The sequence below is a fragment of the Schistocerca serialis genome, chromosome 7 (assembly GCF_023864345.2).
Source record: "Schistocerca serialis cubense isolate TAMUIC-IGC-003099 chromosome 7, iqSchSeri2.2, whole genome shotgun sequence".
NCBI classification, from domain to species: Eukaryota; Metazoa; Arthropoda; class Insecta; order Orthoptera; family Acrididae; genus Schistocerca; species Schistocerca serialis.
In genome coordinates, this window is record NC_064644.1 from 389,765,492 (window position 1) to 389,790,449 (window position 24,958).

A 24,958-nucleotide genomic window follows, 5' to 3' on the forward strand; every position below is an offset into this window, starting at 1 on the left:
GTCGGAGACTGTTCACAAAACCAGTCACATATTCTTTCAGCCTGATAAAGTTTGCTGTTGTCTTCTTTATGTGTCTGTATGAGCAAAGGCCTCTTTCAAGCTGTCTGACTCCAAATGTTCATTGAATGCAGTTTCCATCACCATTTTCTCTCATTAACAGATTGGGATAGACTTTTATTCATGGTCTGGGTTTGGAACAGATTTTGATTCACAAGCCGTGAAAAGAGCACCTCCAGTCCCTCTAGGACACAATCTTTTTCCAACCACAAGTCTTATTTTGCCAAGTATATTTTTTGCGTCCACACCACTGTTTGTAGACACACTGAACAGTCTTCCATGAAATACCAACAAATTTAGTAAATTCACATACCGTATGGCCATGAGCATGGCCAAACATGATTGCCCCCTTTCCCCATTCTGTCACGTCTTTACATTTATCCATGTCTATGCACAATGTCTGCTTGAAATATAAATCTGTCACTGATTGCTAGTGCCTTGTTGTCATTATGGTCTTCAGTCCAGAGACTGGTTTGATGCTGCTCTCCATGCTACTCTATCCTCTGCAACCTTCTTAATCTCTGAGTAACTACTGCAACCTACATCCTTCTGAATCTGCTTAGTGTATTCATCTCTTGGTCTCCATCTATGATTTTTACCCTCCACCCTTCCTTCCACCACTAAATTGGTGTTCCCTTGATGCCGCAGAACGTGTCCTACTAATCGATCCCTTCTTCTGGTCAAGTTGTTCCACAAATTCCTCTTCTCTCTGATTCTATTCAGTACCTCCTCATTAGTTACGTGATCTACCCATCTAATCTTCAGCATTCTTCTGAAGCACCACATTTTGCTTCTTGTCTAAACTATTTATTGTCTATGTTTCACATCCATACATGACTACACTCCATACAAATACTTTTAGAAAAGATTTCTTGACATTTAAATCTATACTAAATGTTAACAAAATTCTCTTCTTCAGAAACACTTTTCTTGCCATTGCTAGTCTACATTTTATATCCTCTCTACTTTGACAATCATCAGTTATTTTGCTCCCCAAACAGCAGAACTCATCTACCACTTTAAGTGTCTCATTTCCTAATCTAATTCCATTATCCTCATTTTGCTTTTGTTGATGTTCATATTATATCTGCATTTCAAGACACTGCCCTTCCAGGTCCTTTGCTGTCTCTGACAGAATTACAATGTCATCGGCAAACCTCAAAGTTTTTATTTCTTCTCCATGGATTTTAATTCCTACTCAAATTTTTCTTTTCTTCCCTTTACTGCTTGCTCAATATACATATTGAATAACATCGGGGATAGGCTACAACCATGTCTCCCTCCCTTCCCAACTACTGCTTCCCTTTCATGCCCCTCGATTCTTATAACTGCCATCTGGTTCTTGTACAAATTGTAAATAGGCTTTCACTCCCTGTATTTGACCCCTGCCACCTTCAGAATTTGAAAGAAAGTATTCCAGTCAACATTGTCAAAAGCTTTCTCGAAGTCTACAAATGCTAGAAACATAGGTTTGCCTTTCCTTAACTTATCTTCTAAGGTAAGTCATAGGGTCAGTATTGCCTCACGGCCGGCTGAAGTGGCCGTGCGGTTAAAGGCGCTGCAGTCTGGAACCGCAAGACCGCTATGGTCGCAGGTTCGAATCCTGCCTCGGGCATGGATGTTTGTGATGTCCTTAGGTTAGTTAGGTTTAACTAGTTCTAAGTTCTAGGGGACTAATGACCTCAGCAGTTGAGTCCCATAGTGCTCAGAGCCATTTGAACCATATGCCTGACGTGTTCCAATACTTCTACGGAATCCAAACTAATCTTCCCCAAGGTCGGCTTCTACCAGTTTTTCCATTTGTCTGTAAAAAATTTGTGTAAGTATTTTACAGCCTTGACTCATTAAACTAGTAGTTCGGTAATTTTCAAACCTGTCAACACCTGCTTTCTTTGGGATTGGAATTATTATATTCTTCTTGAAGTCTGAGGCTCCTGTCTCATACATCTTGCTCACCAAATGGTAGAGTTTTGTCATAGCTGGCTCTCCCAAGGCTATCAGTAGTTCTAATGGAATGTTCTCTACTCCCGGGGCCTTGTTTTGACTTAGGTCTTTCAGTGCTCTGTCAAATTCTTCACACAGTGTCACACCTCCCATTTCATCTTCATTTACATCCTCTTCCATTTCCATAACATTTTCCTCAAGTACATCGCCCTTGTATATACCCTCTATAAACTCCTTCCGCCTTTCTGCTTTCCCTTCTTTGCTTAGAACTGGTTTTCCATCTGAGCTATTGATATTCATACAAGTGGTTCTCTTTTCTCCAAAGGTATCTTCAATTTTCCTGTAGGCAGTATCTATCTTACCCCTAGTGATATATGCCTCTACATCCTTATATTTGTCCTCTAGCCATCCCTGCTTAACCATTTTGCTCTTCCTGTCGATCTCATTTTTGAGACGCTTGTATTCCTTTTTGCCTACTTCATTTACTGCATTTTTATATTTTCTCCATTCAACAATTAAATTCAGTATCTCTTCCGTTACCCAAGGATTTCTACTAGCCCTCACCTTTTTCCTAGTTGATCCTCTGCTGCTTTCACTATTTCATCTCTCAAAGCTACCCATTCTTCTTCTACCGTATTTCTTTCCCCGGTTCCTGTCATTCGTTCCCTAATGCTCTCTCTGAAATTCTCTACAAACTCTGGTTCTTTCAGTTTATCCAGGTCCCATCTTCTTAAATACCCACCTGTTTGCAGTTTCTTCAGTTTTACTCTACAGTTCATAACCAATAGGTTGCAGTCAGAGTGGCTGGAAATGTCTTACAATTTAAATCCTGGTTCCTAAATCTCTGTCTTACCATTATATAATCTATCTGAAACCTTCCAGTGTCTGCAGACCTCTTCCATATATACAACCTTCTTTCATGATTCTTAAACCAAGTGTTAGCTATGATCAAGTTCAGCTCTGTGCAAAATTCTACCAGGCAGCTGCTTCTGTCATTCCTTATCCTCATTCCATATTCACCTACTACTTTTCCTTCCCTTCCTTTTCCTACTATCGAATTCCAGTCCCCCATGACTATTAAATTTTTGTCTCCCTTCACTATCTGAATAATTTCTTTTATCTCATCATACATTTCTTCAATCTCTTTATCAGCTGTAGAGCTAGTTGGCATATAAACTTGTACTACTGTGGTACGTGCGGGCTTTGTGTCTATATTGGCTACAACAATGCGTTCACTATGCTGTTCATTGTAGCTGACCCGTGCTACTATTATTTTATTCACAATTAAACTACTCCTGCATTACCCCTATTTGATTTTGTTTTTATAACCCTGTATTCACTTAACCAGAAGTCTTGTTCCTCCTGCCACTGAACTTCAGCACTCCCACTATATCTAACTTTAACCTATCCATTTCCCTTTTTAAATTTTCTAACCTAACTGCCCGATTAAGGGATCTGACATTCCACACTCCAATTCATTTAACACCAGTTTTCTTTCTCCTGGCTAGTGCCTTATGCTCACATAAAGGCAGTGCATGTGCAGCTGAGCATGTGATATCTGTGTGTGTACACTGGGCTGACAAATTGTTTGTCCGGTGAGCTTACATTTCTGATCTTTCTGGATAAGAATACCTAGAACCGTGTTAGCACAGAGATAAACAGATGTCCAGTACAGTGAGATGGTCAAGACTAGCATACACCATCTGCTGCGGATTAGTAAAACATTTCTGGGGAAGAATATGACTCAGTCTGACATTTGCCTAACAGATGTGACTAACTGCTAAAAACAGTGTCTAGGCTGGCCTGTGTACCAAACCAGCAATGATTAACACATTCACTGCAGCTGATGCTTACAAAAATCAACATGGGCTACAGCCCAGTTTGGCTAATGTTTATAAGCATTTCCATGTACAGTGTATAACTTATGGGTCACAGCAACCAGTTTGCACCTTTGTAATAACAGACAACAAGTAATACAGAGGAGATAAACATATTCTTTGCCTTGATGATATGCAGCAGTCTGGCACAACTTGATTCTTTCCAAGTATATTGGTCAACAAACCTAACTCAGCTACAAATAAATCAACATTCAGTAACCTAAATTTACATCCATACATTGCAAACCACCATGACGAGCATTGTAGAGCGTACCTTCTGTTATATCTCCCATTAACATTTCTTTTGATTACAGTCATATAATAGGAGGGGGAAAATGATTGCTTAATGCCTATTTGCATGCTGTAATTATTCTAATCTTGCTACATAGGAAGCAATAGTATATTCTATTAATCACACTGCTTTGGGATCTAGGCTTGATTGTGACTACTATGTGACAGTTCTCTGCGATCAGTTGTAAAAGTGTTTTGAAAGCAGTTTTATTTTAATTATTTATATACATATTCCTTAGATACTTTAAGGCATGTAGTGAATACATATACCCAAATTCTATGCTTCTCCGTTAAAAAATTCACCTAATGAATAAAAGACTTTTTCAAGTAAATATATCTTTAATTTATTTTTAAATAATGCTTTGTTACAATGTAGGCATTTGGTGGAGTTTGGCAGAGTACTATACACCTTTTTGCGCCCAAGTCAGATTGTTTAGTTTGTAATGGAGGTCAGCCTTCCTCATTGCGTTGTGATCATGCAACATTTCGTTGGTTTCATAATGGGCAGGATTGTCAACCATGAAATTCAAGTAAATATATTGGGATGTTGTAGGAAGTATCTCAAGTTTCTTGAACAGATTATGATAGGAGGATCTTGGTTGTATGCTGAATATTATTTGGACCACCTTTTTCTGCTGCAAGATTTTCTCTGATGAAGCTGAATTGCCCCAAAAGATAATTACATAGCACATGACAGAGTGGAAGTATCCAAAATAAGTAGATTTTGTGACACTAACATCTCGAATTTGTGAGATTGTCCTAATGGCAAAAGTAGCAGAGGACAAACATTTTATGGTTTGGAGAATATGGCATTCCCAGCTGACCCTAATGTGTATGAGGAGACCTAAGAATTTGGTGCAATGTACTCTTTGTATTTGCTGACTGTCATGTAAAATAGGAATCTCTTGTGGGACTTTGTGATCAAAGCTGAAATGGATGTGTTTGGTTTTGCTCAGTTTTAGTGTTAGTGAGTTTACTCTGAAAGTAATTTGTTGGCTTCAGCTTCTATGTCAGTGGACTGTTTGTTTATCACAATGCTAGTATCATCAGCAAACATAGTAAACTTGCATGTTTTGTATGACAAAGGTAGGTCATTTATGTAAATCACAAACAGCAGTGGACTGATCCCTGAAAGACTCCATGAAGTACAGTGCCCCAGTCAGACTCCACCACCCCTTCTGCTATGCTGCTCTTATTAAGAACTACCTTCGGCTTCCTATCATTTCGGTAAGATTGTGGCCAGTTTCCCACTGTCCCTCTGATGTCATAGTGGCCAACTTTGTTGACAAGTATTTTGTCATCCACAAAGTCTAAAACCTTAGAGAGATCACAAGCGATTTCAACTTGCTTCATTTTTTTTATTAAGAGATTCCAATATGTCGTTTTTGAATGAAAATACCTCTTCAGTAGAAGACGACAAACTGTTTTATCACTAATGTTAGAACAACGAGGTGTCTCACAATTCTTGGATTAAGCAACCTTTCAAGGAATTTTGCAAATATGTTCATAAGAGGGATGGGATGATGGTTAGTGACACGTGTTGTGTCTCCCTTTTTGTGGAGTGGCTTCACTATAGCAAACTTCATTTCATCTGGGAAGAGACATAGACGCATTAAATGTGGGGGCTAAAACTTTGGACAGTCGATCAGAGCAGGCTTTTAGTAGTTTATTGCAAATATTATCTACACCTGATGATCCTCTGCTTTTTAATGATGCAATGATTTTCTTTACCTTGTTTCTGGCTATGGAGGGTACACTTATTTCACTTACTGGGTGGGGAAATTTGTGTTTCAGTTATGTTCACTGCACTTTCTAAAAAGCCTTTACAACCTATTTGTGCAGCAGCACATATGAAGTGGTCACTGAAGGTTTTTGCAACTAGATCTTGATTGCTTATATGTTTATTATCTATGTTTAAAACAAAGTCTACATGTTTATTAGCACTGTTGGCATCTATCTCATTTCTGATTATGTCCCAGATTGTTTTGATTTTATTTCAGGATTGGGTGGTTCAAAATGGTTCAAATGGCTCTGAGCACTATGGAACTTAACACCTGAGGTCATCAGTCCCCTAGAACTTGGACCTAATTAAACCTAACTAACCTAAGGACATCGCACATATCCATGCCTGAGGCAGGATTCGAACCTGCGACCATAGTGGTCGTGCGGTTCCAAGCTTCAAGTGCCTAGAACCTCTTGGCCACACCGGCCGGCTCAGGATTGGGTGATTTTCGTGTTACAATATGAACTTTTTGAATGTTTAATTACTTTACTTAATATTTTACAGTACTTTTTTTATAATGATTTGCTCGCACAAGATTTCCTGAATGTTTTTCTGTTGTGATTCACACTAGTATTTGGAGGATATCCTTATCCCCTTTGTGGTCCATGAATTTTTTTGTGATTTCTTTGGGTTGATTCTTGTAAACCTTTTCTGGGAAGAAAACTTCAAATAATGATGCAATTTCATTGCTAAACAAATTATATTTGGAATTGATATCTGTTTCACAATAAATGTGATTCCAATTTACATTTTGGAGGCATGACTTAAAGGCCTTAATTGTTTCATCATTTACAGAACTTACTACCTTCCACTGGAGCTCAGTTTTGTTCTGGTAAGTAATCATATTATGAATGGTAAGTCTATGACCATCATGATCAGAGAGGACAATCATTGTTTTATTAATGGTGATACTGCCCAGATTCCCTTGGTCAGCAAATATGTTGTCAATCAGGGTGCTTGAATTAGAAGTCACTCTGGTGGGATAATTGACCACTGGGATAAGGTTTTAGGTGTACATCAAATTCTCTGGATCTGACTACCCACTACCGTGTGTTAGGAAGTTGATACTAAAATCTACAGGTACTACGACATCTCTAAGAATTAAATACATCAAGTAAAAGTGAGTCAACAGCTTTGTCCAGATTGTCTGAGGGTGGCCAATATATTGCTACAATTAAGAGGGTAGAATCACTTTCACAATACTCAATGGCACATACTTCAAAATGTTGCTCTAAGCAAAAATTGTGTACATCAATTGTTTTAGAGTTGACACAGTTCTTTATGAAAATAGCAACACCACCTCCTTTTCTGTGTTTGCTGCAGTATAAAGATTTAAGATTGTATTCAGGTATTACAACTCTTTCCATTCCTGAACAGTGAAGCACAGTACATGGGCATGGTCTACACTTCCATTATCCCGCACACTGACCGAGAGTTCATTACTTTATTACACAAGCCTCTAATATTCTGGTATAAGACTGCCAGATGATGCTTTTCAGTGCTAGTTATAATGTTTTATCTAAAAAAGAATTCTGAGTTTCTGAGTTCAGGGGTGCTTCCCTGACCTTTGATTGGAAACCATTCATTTTATGTGGTCTGTCTATATCCACTCCCTTTCATAGAGTCGAGTTCTTCTGAAACTGATGTGTTTAGAAGGGCACCTAATACTTCTTTTCCTGATCTGTTTAGGCACATTCCATGGATAGTAAACAACTCTCCACTAAAATTGCTTATGTTTGCAACACTACTGCTGAAAAGTCTTCGCTAATTTAAAGTTTGTTTGTGAGAGGGCTTCATTTACACAGGACTGTGGGATTAAGTTATATCTCTTGGGGATGTTCATAACCAAAATATTGGATAAATGAAGTGCTGACAATATCTCTTTTAATGTTTGTATTACGTCATAACCTTCATTGCAGGCCAATTTGTTTGTGCCACCGATGAATATTACATACTCTTTTTTACATTTTTTGGATTGCAACCTAAAAGTACTTTCTGGATTTTTTCTGAGCAGAATGCTTATTGTTACCAGAACTTGCACTTGTTGTTGCTGTTGTTGTTGTTGCTGTTGAAGATTTACGTTTCAGCTTATCGAAAATAATTTTTTCTGGTCACTTTCATTCTTTGACACTTTAACACATGAATTAAGCTTAAGTTCTGAGCCGCACAATGGTATGCCGCTACAACACATAAGGACACCAAATTCGTTTACACTCACAAACTTTGCACCACTTGTTGTAGGTGACATTTTCACGTCCAATATTCTGTATTTGTTGCTTACTTGCTTCCATTCTGACAATTTATCTCCTCTGTCTTGTGGCAGGTCTAGTGTGTTTTGTTCCAAACTCAGCTGCATATTTTCATATTACACACTTTTGTTCTCTCTTTTTATACTGTCAATCACATATTGCAAAAATAAAATATATTCACTAAATGTTGTGAATTCTCTCTTGCACTGGTCACACGGTATATTTTTGACTGCATTACTGTAATTCTTTTTAGTAGTTAAATCACGCACCAGTACACTCACTGCCATCTTCATAAACTCTCCTTTGTAACATGATTACATTTTTGCCAGTATCCTTCTGTATGAATTGAAGTCTGGCACCTTCTCTATATATAATAAGCCTATGCAATCAAACCATTTTATATTCCTACAAATAAATACACTCAGGTATTTGTATGAGTTGACTCAGTCCAACTAACTCACTGATATCACTGCGTTAGGATACTACTTTCTGTGTTTTTTAAGTACACATTTTTTCATTTATGAACATGTAAAGCAAGTTATTAATATTTGCAGCACTTGGAAATCTCATAAATGTCTGACTGCAGCTTTTTCTCATACAGTACTTCATCAACTACAAAAAGGCCATGGTTATTATTGATATTATCTGCCAGGCCAGTGATATACAGAATGGACAGCAAGGGTCCCAACACACTTCCCTGTGGCCCAATTGAAGTTACGTGTACACATGCTGATGACTCTTCACTCAAGATAATATGTTGCATTCTCCATACCAAGAGGTCCTCAATCCTGTCACAACTTTCATTTGATAGCTCATATGAGCATGCTTTAATAATTAATAATATCAAGACATCAACTTCTGTTGCATATGCTGGACTTCAGTAACAATTAAATAATTCAGCAAGGTCAACATCTGGTAAAAATTCAGCCACTCCTACAGAAAATGGAAATGAAACTGAAAGACCCTTTTTTTTTTTTTTTTTTTTTTTTTTTTTTTTTTTCGCTCGTACCTTACACAGTAGGTGTACAATCTGGTCTTCAGACTACATATATCCCTTAAGGACAGCATTGTGAACAAAAGAAATCAAATTTTTTCCACTAACAGCTACATATAAGTACAAGAAGTGAAACCCAGGGAGTCCAAACGTCTACTACATGAAGGCAACACCTTAAATGAGAACAATCTTTACAAAAGAGTTGACAACCCATCATGTAAAGACACTCATGGTGAATTAAAAGGACACTTCTAAGGAATCTCTCCTCTCTTAACACAAATACAGGCTACTAGTATCCTGACAGCATCAAATTGCTTAAGTTTTCCTAAAGAAGTAAGACACATTATCCGGAATGAGATTTTCACTCTGCAGCAGTGTGTGCACTAATATGAAATTTCCTGGCAGATTAAAACTGTGTGCCAGACCAAGACTCAAATTCAGTACCTTTGCTTTTCACGAGCAAGTGCTCTACCATCTGAGCTACCAAAGCACGACTCACACACTGTCCTCACAGATTTACTTTGGCCAGTACCTTGTCTCCTACTTTCCAAACTTCACAGAAGCTCTCCTGCAAAACAAGCAGAACTAGCACTCCTGAAAGAAAGGATATTGGGCAGACATGGCTTAGCCACGGCGTGGGGTATGCTTCCAGAATGAGATTTTCACTCTGCAGCGGACAGTGTGCTGATATGAAACTTCCTGGCAGATTAAAACTGTGTGCCAGACCAAGATTTGAACTCAGGACCTTTGCCTTTCACGGGCAAGTGCTCTACCATCTGAGCTACCCAAGCACGACTTGCACCCCATCCCCACAGCTTTACTTCTGCCGGTACCTTGTCTCCTACAGAGTGGGTAATTGAGTGGTGTTGTCCACAATGGATGAGGGTGGCCTCATAGACTGACAGCTGTATTGTGTACAACACCAGCTGCCACGTAACTTGGTGCACCTTTCCACAATGGTGGTTTTTGACAGACATGCTGCCCCCTATGCATTCTTCATTCTATGGTGGATGTCTAGTGTTTGTCCTCTGGCAGCCAAGAAAAGTATAATACCATGTTGGTTCTGTTTGGACACATTTGTTAATAATATCACTATAGTTCACATTTTCATATTTACTGCAGATATGTCAAAAAGACACAAATTCCGCACTAATCTGCTTCCTACATGTCGGTGCTTATATATGTGCCTTGGAGTCATGGTACATTGCATACACACTGCAGAAATGTCCTCAAATGGAAATTTTTTGATTGCCCCTTGTATAATAAGTGGAAAGAAATTATGCTTATCGTTAAATGAGATGAAAATTTAACTGTGATGGAGAGCTGAAATACAACAGTAAAAAAAGAAAGTAGAGGAAAAATTGTAAGAAATATGTCAAATTACCCTGGACCTCCAGAAGAATTAATAATTACATTTCCAAAGAAGGCAGATGCTGACAGGTGTGACCATTACATTACTAAGTCATGGTTGCAATATACTGACACAAATTATTCAGAATGGAAAGACTGGTAGGTGATCCTGGGGGCTATCAGTTTGGGTTCTGGAGAAATGCAGGAGTATGCAAGGCAGTACTCACCCTACAAGGTATTTTAGAAGACACGATTGAAGAAAGACAAATCTGTGTAGATTTAGAGATAGCTTTTGACAATGTTACCTTGAAATTCTGAAGGGGCAGGTATAAAATACAGGGAGCAAAAGGAAACAAATCAAGAGGTATTGAACTGAGTTAGAGAAAAAGGGCTTATGGCACAACTTAAGTAAATGAACGATCATTTGGTTGGGCATGTCATGATTCATAGAGGAATAATCAATTTGGTAATGGATGGAAGTGTGGGTTGCAAAAATTGTAGACAGGGACCAATACCTGACAACAGGAAGCAGATTGAAAGAGATGTAGATTGCACTAGCTCTGTAGAGAAAAAACAGCTTGCAGAGGATGGAATAATGTGGAGTGCTGGCTTTGTCAAACCAATCTTTGTCCTGAAGAACACAACAACACTGTTTGAATTTATTTTCTCTAATTCTTTTTAATAATCATTTCAATGTATTCTAAACCTAATGTTCATTCTTCATCAAATGCATCTCATTATTCATTGTTTGACTGTACTGGTTGTGAATCAGAGTTGCTGTTGAGATTGCTTGAAATAATGCTTATGAAGCTTATGAGTGCCGGACGGCATGCAGGCTTGTGACTGACACTTACATGTATTTTAGAATCTAGTGTCATTTCATGTGCAGACATTATATAAGCTGGCAGTGTTATATGTGTGCTGAACTCTAACTTCTAGATAACGGTTTATTATGATGTTCGTTAATAGTTCACACATGCTCCCAAGTTTACAGCCTGTGAGTTAGTGTCTCATATTGATGCTTTCAGTGCACATGTTAAGCCAGCGTACAGATTCAGTCTGAGTCAAGCTTCCCTCTCATCTCCCAGCGTAATACTGTATGAACTACATTACGGTAACAGCTCATGCTAAATCAATGATTCTCTTCAAAATTGTGGTTTAACGTCATTTTATTTATTTTAATTTCATCCCAAACATTTCAGCTAATATCTTACTTAGTAAACAAAAAATCCTCTACTTTGAAGAAAGTCACTACAATTTCAGGATTATAGTGAAGTGCCACTGATGTACTAATGTACTCCTATTTTATGTAATTAAATGTATACAGCTGTTGTGGTCTTGTGCTTAGCATTTTTGACCTTCGGTCGTGGGGTCCCCAGTTTGATTGCTGGCCAATAAAGCCATACACACATTTCATTCCACTTTACTAACATGAGAGCATAGCCACAGGTGACAGCTAGTTACTCATGAAAGTAAGTGTCAGATCCATGGAATGATAGTGGGATAGTGTGAATAAGAACAAGAGCAAAAAGAAGACTAGGGACAAGAAAAAGCATTTAGTAATAACTATTTCTATCTAAAACTTCTGGCAACTATAAAAATGATACGGAAATGATGAAATAAATCACAATACTGCAACTATGAAATTTAAAGGACTGGTTTTCAGTGAGAAGTTTAGAAATGTTCTGTTGCATTTAGACTGTGAATATAAGAGTTCATTAATTTCCACATTCTACAGGGTGGCACACGAAATGTGTTACCATTTTGTTTTTGAATATAAACTTTATTGTCAATACAATCTGAAAGGAACATATACTACAATGAAGAGCCGTCCATGGAGATTTGTTCTAACTCAGCACATCCTCATTATGTCCACCATTTCCTTTCCTAACTTCCTTCAAATGAACACTGAAGTTAGGGATTACCCCACGGCACATGTCTTCCGTAATTTCACAGCAAGCTTGAAGAATAAGTCTTCTGAGCTCCATTAAATCACGTGGACGTTTTGAGAAAATTTTTTCCTTTAGGTACCCCCGTAGAAAAAAAGTCACGTGGATTGAGGTCTGGACTATTGGGGGGCCAATTTTGTCCATCATTGAAGTGACCTGGAAACCTGAGAGAAATGATCCGCATGTCGAAACGCTCGTGTAAAACCTCCAACACAGTACTTGCAGTATGGTTTCTTTCCTATCCTCCGCCCACTGAGCAAACAGTAGTCTCTGCTGCTTGTGTTCTTCAGCGAGCTTCTGTGCACAGGTCATCTTTTATGGGTACATATGGAGGTCACTTTTAAGAATGCGTTGAACGGAGCATCTTGATATTCCCAGTTGCACTGCTGCCTTTCTACACAATATCCCGGGACTTCTCTGTATAGCAACTTGTACTGCTTCAATATTCTCCGCCGAACAAACAGGCTTAGGCCGAGGTCGCTTTGCTTCCAATACTGTTCCTTCCTGTACAAATTTATCGTGCAACCTGTGGATGGTCTTCTTGCAAGGGACTCATCGTGTGTTAAACTGTTGTCGAAAGTGCCTCTGAGTCACGAGAAGGCTTTTCATTTCATGAAAAAGTAACACAATTGCCGATCGTTGCTGTGTTGTCAGTCTTCCATTGTCAGCCATTGCTGCTTACTAGTCTCCTAGCAGCAGTATCGTGAATTACACATCATTTCGTAACTCTTTTTTTTTTTTTTTTTTTTTCCAAGCTCTGCTGGTACTGCTGTAGAGATCCCAGCGGGATATCTAATGTGCATTGTAAATTGTGAAAGAAACAATTGGTAACACATTTCGTGCACCAACCTGTATTTATGAACAGAATTATATGTTGGAATCAAAAGTATTCCTAACGTACATACCAGAGACTTATGGGGTACAGATTCAAATGTAGAGTAAGTTATATACATGTGGTGAAATCTTAAATGAATTGAATACATCCACATAAATAAAACTTGTAAGTATCACCAAATATACTTATCTTTTTCTTCTGTTCATTAAAGTTGTCAATAATCACTCCAATGAACAGATTAAGAGTGAAAAATGATCCAAAGATAATGAAGAATACAAAATACAGGTACATATAAATGTTGGTTTCTCGGATTGGCTGCTTGTCCACCTGTAAAAGAAATGCAATTATATTAAAATGGAGCTGTGAGATATACAATTTCCATTGTGCAGTTTACCAACTGCACATCTAGAAAAATAATTCTACATAAGTGTATGAATGTCATTAGACAATGGAAACTCCAGGTTGGAATGTCAAAAACATCAGGAAAAGGAAAGATTGCTACTTACCAAAATAATTTCTGTTGGGATGAGGACTTTGGTGGAAAGGTTAACAACAATGTTCCAGGAATGTTTCAGCTCTAGCTCTAATCTTCACAGTGAGTAGCAATGAATCTTTTCCCTAATATTGTTACATGTCATTAGAAGTTATTTCCAGTGAATTTTCCTTAAGCCGGCCGGGGTGGCCAAGCGGTTCTAGGCGCTACAGTCTGGAACTGCGCGACCACTACGGTCGCAGGTTCGAGTCCTGCCTCGGGCATGGATGTGTATGATGTCCTTAGGTTAGTTAGGTTTAAGTAGTTCTACATAAGTTCTAGGGGACTGATGACCTTAGAAGTTAAGTCCCATAGTTCTCAGAGCCATTTGAACCAATTTTACTTAACAAATTCTAGATTGTGGTCTTTGCTTGGGATTAGAATACAGGTGGCAACAGAGAATCACTTAATAAAGATACATGAGGTTATCTCTAGCCCTAATGCAGAAAAATCAACCATACCAGCATGGATTGCTCGGATAACACTAATTCCAGAGTATCTCTGTGTGCACATTATATCAGGCAAGCCAAGTAAATAAGAAAAATAACTTACAAATAGTAACTTTAAATATGAGAACAATGAGCAGAAAATGAAAGCTACAAGAAGGTGAAGAAGAAAACGGAAGAGTGTAAGTTGATCCTCTTTGTATTTTGTGACATATGACTGAGACACTGTAGAAAATTATACTGGAAAACTTCCAGATGACCTATAGTGTACATCAAAAATGGAATGAGGGTTGGGAATCATTTCATAACCATTTGGATAGAAGTGTGTGAGGTGTGAGAAAGTGGAAAAACTCTATAATTCCTCCTGCTAGATTTATTTTTCTGTATAAAGCGTGGAAGACTGTTTCGTTCAGACCTATACCACATTTATTACTTCCAGATATCTCATAACCCTTCTCAAACCCTGCTGCTATCTTTCCACTGCCATTCATAAGGCATTCAGTTGCTATTAACTCATTTTCAGCTGACATTGGAGGAGTCAACATGGAATAACAACAGTATGAATTAGTATAGATTGCTGTTAACCAAATAGACGAATCACTGGATATTATTAAGCAATTGGACAAAGTTCTTCATCAGATCAAGAAATACACACACACACACACACACACACACACACACACAGAGAGAGAGAGAGAGAGAGAGAGAGAGAGAGAGAGAGAGAGAGAGAGAGTCAGTCATACATATCATGTACAACTCACGCAACACACATAGCCATAGTTGTCTCTGGTCTCTGACTGGTAAGACCTGAACGCATATGCCTGGAGATGAAAGTTGTCATGTCTGAGTTAAACGTGCATGTACGAGTGTGTGTGTTTGTGTGTATTTATAGATCTGACAAAGGACTTACCTTAATAACATCCAACAGTCTTCTGTCCTAATTCATATTGTTGATACTGAATCCCAGATTTCCTATTATCAGCTGAATAAAAGTTGGTAACAACTGAATATCTTACGAATAGCAGTGAAAAGATGGTAGAAGACGTTGACAAAGAGTGTGAGATATCGGGATGTACATTGCCCGATGTATGTTTCTGTGTAACAACCTTAGATTTCATACAGTGAATTACTCAATACATTTTATCAACAGTGTAGGAAGAGATAGATTGCTACTTAATGTGTCATCTTTACGCTATGAGGCGATCTATATTTTCCTACATTGTTGATATTCCTACCTTGAGTTTTTAAGTCTGTGTTTATTCCTTTCACACTTATTATTCATTATCTAATGTTATTTTTAGTAATTGTACATCCTATAAATAACAAATCAGTTACACTATTTCAACTGTAAGAGCGTTATCATTCCCATTGTGTTGAAGCAATAACTTCTAACCCAGAGAGATAATAATTCACTCATGTAAGACAGTTTTGCAAGATTAAACTGAAAGTTCTAGAAAAACACTGTGTAACATCGTTACCAACTGTTGAAATCATAAGTAGTTCAGTTGATGATAATCTTTAACATGGTTCACAGGCAGACAGTTGCACAAAGTAATGGAAATTTTGCACTGAAGCATCTGTACATGGTGGTAATCAAAGCAATTAAGCACCTTAACAGCAGTCTGCATACATAAAAAGTAATTTTTCAAAATCAATAAAGAAATAAGTGCATCAAACACTTTTATTGCTATTGTAAAACTTACTGTTAGACTAAAGTTTTTGTGGATATGTAATTTTGTGTTGTACCTTTGCAAATGTATCAATACTTATAATTAATTTGTCATCATGGATTCTTACATTTTTATGTAAAGGTGAGTGCGAAGCCAAGCAAGTTAGTTATGTTGTTGTAAAACATGTACACATTATTTATCCAGACAGTTTGTATGAATCTCATGCTGTGGAAGATTGGGGCAATGTAAGATTATATGTAGATTTTCACTAAAAATAGATATTGGGCCAGTTTAGTCATATAGCATATTTTTTAAATGCAATATACTCTTCTTGTCATAACAAAATAAGCACAATAAGTCAAACAATGGAAAATCCAGGATGGAATGTTACAGTATTAGAGAAGGAAAGTTGCTACTCACCATATAGCGGAGATGCTGAGTCGCGATAAGCACAACAAAAAGATTCAACAAGAAGATTGCCTATTGTGACTCAGCATCTCCGCTATATGGTGAATAGCAACTTTCCTTCTCTAATATCGTTAGGCACAATAAGATTACTTTAGTTAATATGTGTATTGCCTACCACACCCCTCAATAATTGTTTTAATTCCCACATATGTGGCCAGATTACCCAAATTTTTACAACCAATGCTGCTGGGAAGTCGATGGTGTACATATGAGGGGAATTTAAAGTATCCAGAAAAATTTTCCTCTGCAGCGGGGTGTGCGCAGACATGAAACTTCCTGGAAGATTAAAACTGTGTGCCAGACAAAGAATCGAACTCGGGACCTATGCCTTTCACGGGCAAGTGCTCCACCATCTGAGCTACATGCTTGGGTAGTTCAGATGGCAGAGCACTTGCCCGTGAAACGCAAAGGTCCCATGTTTGAGTCTCGGTCTGGCACACAGGTTTAATCTAATTTAAGGTTATGTTAATGGTGGTGATTTTGATGCTGCAGAAGTCTTTTACTTGTAGAGGCTATGCTGTTTGCTAGTGGGCTAGCATGCCCTTTACAGTGTGTGCCACAATAGCAAAGCAAACAGCCAAAGAATACTTTGCTGCCTTGACTGAAAAAAATGAAATGTATTCTAATAATGTTACATGTTCAGCTGTTCTTGACTGAATTGTATACATGACAATCTATGTACAGGGCCATGTCTTATGTTACACTTAATTAATTGAACTCAAACTTCAATCGGGAATGATATTGTGCACCAAACATATATAATGATTTCAGAATATGTAGAGAATTCATGAAAATATTCGTGCCCCACTGATTTGTAGTTTGGTGATGATCACAGTGTGTGCCCTTTATTGTGGTTATTTAAAGCAGTTTGACTCAAACAAATTATTTAATTCACAGTCAAGCAATATAAAAAAGTGATAGTTGAAAATTACACAATGGAAACTCCAGGTAGGAATATCAACAATGTAGGAAAGGCAGATTGCTGCTTACCATAAAGAAAACATGTCTAGTTGCAGGCAGGCATAATTAAAAGACGCATGTAACTTTTGGTTACAGGTAACAGGGTATTTAATTTAGATCCCATCTGCAGACATCTGCGCCTGGGTTGATCTCAGAACTTCAGTGCATCCAGGTTCAGACAAGCGCGAAGGTGGGCTTTAGAACTATCATTGAGTACAATTCAAGACCTCCTGGTAGGCAAATCGCCACACTGGTAATACACCCAGGATCATGCTGGCTATTAATTAATTTGAGTGAGAGTTGGAGAAGAAATAGGTTGTCGGTGGCAGCATGGTGAACCTAGTCGGTTATAGGTGGTACTGTTTGCAGTACTTTACTCAACTCAGCACAGGGCAAAGTTCTACAGAACCCTGGGGCATATGTTGCTGCAATTGGCAAGCCAGAGGCAGCCAGTACTACGCCAATAATCTGTGCAGAGGAAGCAATTTCAACGGCAGCATGTGGACACAGCTCGTGTGGTGTGACAAATGCGTCAACTGAACAGGCTACAGCAACACTGCTTGCTCTCTGTCTTGGCAGTTTGCTCGAACAGTCCAGCCCCACAACTATCAGATTAGTACGAGGGCCTGCTTTCTGACTTAACAGATCTAGTTGTTGGCGAGCATAACAATTGACAGCTGTGAGTGGTTGTGTTGCAGCTCAGTATGACATAGGCATGTAGCAGTCAGCAACAGCTAGTGGAGTGTAATGCCCATCATCATGTGGAACAGTGAAGCAACCAAGGAGTCATGGCTGCAATACTGATTATGTAGCATGAGTTCTTTGACTACAATCACGAATGGCTGCAACTGCTGTTTATGTGGTGTGGGTTCTTTGGCTACAATCACAACCTATTGACCAATGACTTAGCTTCACGTGGCTTCCTCTTTCAGCCAATTTTAGAGGGTGTCTGGGAAGTAGGGACGAATATTAAAGTGGTATAGAACATATAAAATTGATTGACAATGTTGTTTTTTGTACAAACACATTAAGTAACTTCTCCCACTTTCGTATGAAATATTATATCCTCCATACAACCACCTAAGGCAACACGGCAACAAGCAATGCTTTCAGTGAAGTTCTCAATGACATATTCACAAACATCTGGTGGGATGCTGTTAATAACCCTTTTTAATTTCATTCTTCTATTGGTGTACTGTTTGTGGTCTGTTCACGTACAGTTTTGATTTCACAAATCTCAACAAAAAGAAGTCGCAAGGTGTAAGATCCTATGATCTGGCAGCCCACTCCTGATTGCCATGCAAAGTGATAATTTTTGAGGAATATTTTTTGAGCTCATTGATGAACTGATTTTATGGTGCTGTTCCGCACTGTCGCCTGATAAACAAAGTAAGAGCCTACGGAATATCAGACCAGCTGTGTGGCTGGATTGAAGAGTTTTTAGCAAACAGAACACAGCAAGTTGTTATCAATGGAGAGACGTCTACAGACGTTAAAGTAACCTCTGGCATGCCACAGGGGAGTGTTATGGGACCATTGCTTTTCACAATATATAAATGACCTAGTAGATAGTGTCGGAAGTTCCATGCGGCTTTTCGCGGATGATGCTGTAGTATACAGAGAAGTTGCAGCATTAGAAAATTGTAGCGAAATGCAGGAAGATCTGCAGCGGGTAGGCACTTGGTGCAGGGAGTGGCAACTGACCCTTAACATAGACAAATGTAATGTATTGCGAGTACATAGAAAGAAGGATCCTTTATTGTATGATTATATGATAGCGGAACAAACACTGGTAGCAGTTACTTCTGTAAAATATCTGGGAGTATGCATGCAGAACGATTTGAAGTGGAATGATCATATAAAATTAATTGTTGGTAAGGCGGGTACCAGGTTGAGATTTATTGGGAGAGTGCTTAGAAAATGTAGTCCATCAACAAAGGAGGTGGCTTACAAAACACTCATTCGACCTATACTTGAGTATTGCTCATCAGTGTGGGATCCGTACCAGATCGGTTTGACGGAGGAGATACAGAAGATCCAAAGAAGAGCAGTGCATTTCGTCACAGGGTTATTTGGTAACCGTGATAGCATTACGGAGATGTTTAATAAACTCAAGTGGCAGACTCTGCAAGAGAGGCGCTCTGCATCGCGGTGTAGCTTGCTCGCCAGGTTTCGAGAGGGTGCGTTTCTGGATGAGGTATCGAATATATTGTTTCCCCCTACTTATACCTCCCGAGGAGATCACGAATGTAAAATTAGAGAGATTAGAGCACACACAGAGGCTTTCAGACAGTCGTTCTTCCCGCAAACCATACGCGACTGGAACAGGAAAGGGAGGTAATGACAGTGGCACGTAAAGTGCCCTCCGCCACACACCGTTGGGTGGCTTGCGGAGTATAAATGTAGATGTAGATGTAGATGGCCACATAGTCATGCATGACAGCAATATTTTCTTATGTTTGAACAGAATGTGGTCATCCCATTTTCTTAATGTCTGAAACACACCCATGATCTCAACCTTCTGGATCAGCTTCTGAACTGATGATACAGTTGGAGCAATTCACAAACCGTTGCTGTGGTACTTTCACTGTTTTTGTAATAACTTTTTATCACGTGGATATGTTGCTCAGTTGTCATCTGGTCCATGATGAAAATAAACATCAAATAACACTGCTCACCATACAAAAGCTATGAAGCTACAAGTAGGAGGAATCACAGATAACAAACATGAAAAAGCCACGGCTGCCAACCATCATATGACAAAATGGTGCAAAATTCAAATTCGTCCTTACTTCCTGGACACCTTTTATTTGAGGTAAGTTCTACAGACATTCTACACACATAAAAAAAATATAAATAAATAAATAAAAAAAATTTTGCACCACCTCAATTTCCCGGGAGTTCAGGAACCTATACAGAAAATTGGAATAGAGATCAACATAAACATCATTTTTGCCCTTTTTATTGCTCATGAAAACCACACAATGCATGTTGTACCACCATACAGTGAGAACTTCAGAGGTGGTGGTCCAGATTGCTGTACACCCTGGTACCTCTAATACCCAGTAGCACATCCTCTTGCATTGATGCATGCCTGTATTCATCATGGCATACTACCCACAATTTCATAAAGGCGCTGTTGGTCCAGATTGTCCCACTCCTCAGTGGCGATTTGGCATAGATCCCTCAGAGTCATTGATGGGTGATGTTGTCCATAAACAGCCCTTTTCAATCCATTCCAGGCATGTTCGATTAGGTTCATGTCTGGAGAAGATGCTGGCCACTCTACTCGAGCAATGTAGTTAATATAGTTATCCTGAAAGAAGTCATTCACAAGACGTGCACGATGGGGGCACAAATTGCCATCCATGAAGATGAATGCCTCACCAATATGCTGTCGATATGGTTGAACTATTGGTCGGAGGATGGCATTCACGTATCGTACAGCCTTTACGGCGCCTTCCATGACCAGCAGCAGCATACGTCAGCCCCACATAATGCCATCTCAAAACAGCACGGAACCTCTACCTTGCTGCACTCACTGGACAGTGTGTCTAAGGTGTGCAGTCTGACCGGGTTGCCTCCAAACACGTCTCCAACTATTGTCTGGTTGAAGGCATATGCAACACTCATCGGTGAAGAGAACATGATGCCAATCCTGAGCAGTCCATTCGGCATGTTGCTGGGCCCGTGTGCATGGTGCTGCATGATGTCATGGTTGCAAAGAAGGACTTTGCCATGGATGTTGGGGGTGAAGTTGTGCATCATGCAGCCTATTGCGCACTGTTTTGAGTCATAACAGGATGTCCTGTGGCTGCACAAAAAGCATTATTCAACATGATGGTGTTGCTGTCAGGGTTCCTCTGAGCCATAATCCGCAGGTAGCGATCATCCATTGCAGTAGTAGCCCTTGGGCGGCCTGAGTGAGGCATGTCATTGACAGTTCCTGTCTCTCTGTGTCTCCTCCATGTCCGAACAACATCACTTTGGTTCACTCCGAGATGCCTTCCCTTGTTAAGGGCCCTTCCTGGCAGAAAGTAATAATGTGGACACAATTGAACCACGGTATTGACGGCCTAGGTATGGTTGAACTACAGACAACATGAGCCATGTACCTTCTTCCTGGAGGAATGACTGGAACTGATCGGCTGTCAGACCCCGTCCATCTACACTACTGGCCATTAAAATTGCTACACCATGAAATGACGTGCTACAGAAGTGAAATTTAATTGACTGGAAGAAGATGCTGTGATATGCAAATGATAAGCTTTTCAGAGCATTCACACAAGGTTGGCACCGGTTGCGACACCTACAACATGCTGACATGAGGAAAGTTTCCAACCAATTTCTCATACAAAAACAGCAGTTGACCGGCGTTGCCTGATGAAATGTTGTGATGCCTCGTGTATGGAGGAGAACTGCGTACCATCACATTTCCACCTTATATAAAGGCCGGATTGTAGCCTATCGCGATTGCGGTTTATCGTATCGTGACATTGCTGCTCCCGTTGGTCGAGATCCAAAGACTGTTAGCAGAATATGGAATCGGTGGGTTCAGGAGAGTAATACCAAACGCTGTGCTGGATCCCAACTGCCTTGTATCACTAGCAGTCAAAATGACAGGCATGTTATCCGCATGGCTGTAATGGATCGTGCAGCCATGTCTCGATCCCTGAGTCAACAGATGGGGATGTTTGCAAGACAACAAATATCTGCACGAACAGTTCGACGACATTTGCAGCAGCATGGACTGTCAGCTTGGAGATCATGGCTGTGGTTAACCTTGACACTGCATCACAGACAGGAGCACCTGCGATGGTGTACTCAACGATGAAACTGGGTGCACGAATGGCAAAACGTCATTTTTCTGGATGAATCCAGGTTCCGTTTGCAGCATCATGATGGTCGCATCCATGTTTGGTGACATCGCGGTGAACGTGCATTGGAAGCATGTAATCGTCATCGCCATACTGCCGTATCACACGGCATGATGGCATGGGGTGCCATTGGTTACACATCTCGGTCATCTCTTGTTCGCATTGATGCCACTTTGAACAGTGGACATTACATTTCAGATGTGTTACAACCCATGGCTCTACCCTTCATTCGATCCCTGTGAAACCGTACATTTCAGCAGGATAGTGCATGGCCGCATGTTGCAGGTCTTTTACGGGCCTTTCTGGATACAGAAAATGTTCGACTGCTGGCCTGGCCAGCACATTCTCCAGATCTGTCACCAATTGAAAACGTCTGGTCAATAGTGGTCGAGCAACTGGCTCATCATAATACGCCAGTCACTACTCTTGATGAACTGTGGTATCGTGTTGAAGCTGCATGGACAGCTGTACCTGTACACGCCATCCAAGCACTGTTTGACTCAATGCCCAGGCGTATCAAGGCCGTTATTACGGCGAGAGGTGGTTGTTCTGGGTACTGATTTCTCACGATCTATGCAACCAAATTGCATGAAAATGTAATCACATGTCAGTTCTAGTATAATATATTTGTCCAATGAACACCTGTTTATCATCTGCATTTCTTCTTGGTGTACCAATTTTAATGGCAAGTAGTGTAATACGCGTTGCTCATGCATGGTTGTTTACATCTTGGGGTGGGTTTCATGACATATCTGGACAGTCAAAAGGACTGTGTCTGTGATACAATATCCACAGTCAACGTCTGTCTTCAGGAATTCTGGGTTATGCAAAATGTTTTTTGATGTATGTATTAATAGTGTACAATCAACACGAGGGAGAGAGAGATCATTGTAAATGGGACTTCACTGGTATCCATGGTGAAACCAGTAGTTTTGAGACAGGCAGTATAACTGTGGGAAGTGCCACAGACATTGATACATGTGAAACCATTTCTACAAAATCGAAAGAGGGGGAAACTGATGGAAAGGGTGATGACTTGGGCAACGAGTAACTGCCAGATTAGCACAGTGTAATTGTGAACATACTTAAAGAAAGCAGTAGTAAAATAGAATTTATATTTAATACTAGAAGTAAGGGGTTAAGGGACAAAATGAAAGACAATTTACAAATACAAACTCGGGGGCTGAGGAACGAATTCAAGATAGTCCTTAATTCAATCCAGCATGTGGCTGAAAAGACCTAACAAGAGGTACTGAACACATGTCACAAAAATTGTTTAAGGTTTAAAGAGGGTATCTCTGAGGAGATACATAATTTAAGTGATGAAAATTATTGGTGCAGTTAAGTCTAATATTGCTGAATTTACAAATTCTTAGGAAATGACATGTAGAAACCATGAAGAAGCAACTGAAACTTTAAATGTTGGTTTAAATAAAATTAAATCTGAGTTCATGAAGCTGGCAGAAGCAGTAGCGCATGAGAAGTGTGGGAGTCATACTTGGGAACTTTGATATAGTGCAGAAACCTATGTTAATAGGTACAAGTTAAACCTATAAAAACAGTGGCAGCCGTGGAAATGGGGGAGTCGTCATTAACGTAATCTATAGGTCAAACTATGCAATGTGTGAACCAAAGGGTGGAGGGTCTTATGGGTCAAGGCTTGAATGGGATTATGATGGACAAGGTGGTTTGTTTGAGGTAGCCGTGTTGAAGTTACATAACTTTATGACTTACGATCTGACAGATGATTTACCTCCCGTAATATTTCTAAAATCATTTCAGGATGAATAAGATGATATTTGTGGTAGGATATTTAAGAGGAGATTCTGCACAATGGAGTTTTGTGCCTCAAGACAACTACCAGACTTTTGAGGAATCTGAATCGTCTTTGAAGAACTATTTCTGGGCTGAAGATGCACAAAGTCATCTAAGTTTAGAAATACTGGGCCACGGGGAATACATGTATGTCTTATCTGGTTCCACCCTTAAGGACAACAGGAAGATAGTCTACCACAGTACTTTGAAACTGTAATTTTATACAGAATAATTTCCTGGGGAAACTCTACAAACAACCCGAGATTACTTACACTTCAAAAGAGAATCATAAGAAACATGTTTTTAGTGCTAAAAAGAACATCATGTTGCCCATTATTTAAAAAAGTAAAAATGCTACCGATGCCTTCTCTGCACATCTATAAAATTTTTATTTTCATATATAAAAATCAAAATTCACTTGCCAATTTTCATTTCAACCACAGTTACAGTACTCGGCACAGACACAGTTTCAAACTTCCCTCTCATAATTTAAAACTTTATGCTCAAACACAATTGTACACAGGATTAAAAATTTACAATAAATTAAATAACACAAATCTGTTAAAAATGGAGTTTGACTCACTAAAAAGACTGTTATGTAATATAGTTGTGGAAAAATGTTATCATACAATTAAAGAATTCATGCAGGACAGTTTGGCAATTTGAAAAGAAAAGAAATGATAAAGATTACGTATTGTATAATAAATTGTTAATATATTGTACAAATTCTATTACAAGCTGCAAAATGATCATAAGTGTTGTATATGTAATTCTTAAATTGTTCATGTTTTAAAATTCAGAAATGCCTTCTTAAATATGTTAATTATTATAACCTTATTTTTTTAAAATAATTTAATGTAA

At 39.1% G+C, this 24,958-nt stretch overlaps 1 protein-coding gene across 1 annotated transcript in view; it reads right to left on the minus strand.

Moving 5' to 3' along the window:
• LOC126412041 (sodium channel protein para) overlaps positions 1-24,958 on the minus strand; it is a 903,820-nt gene that overhangs the window by 137,180 nt on the left and 741,682 nt on the right. Inside the window, exon 31 of the mRNA XM_050081417.1 lies at positions 13,519-13,656. Within this exon, the coding sequence (XP_049937374.1) occupies positions 13,519-13,656 (138 nt within the window). The remainder of the gene's footprint in view (positions 1-13,518; positions 13,657-24,958) is intronic.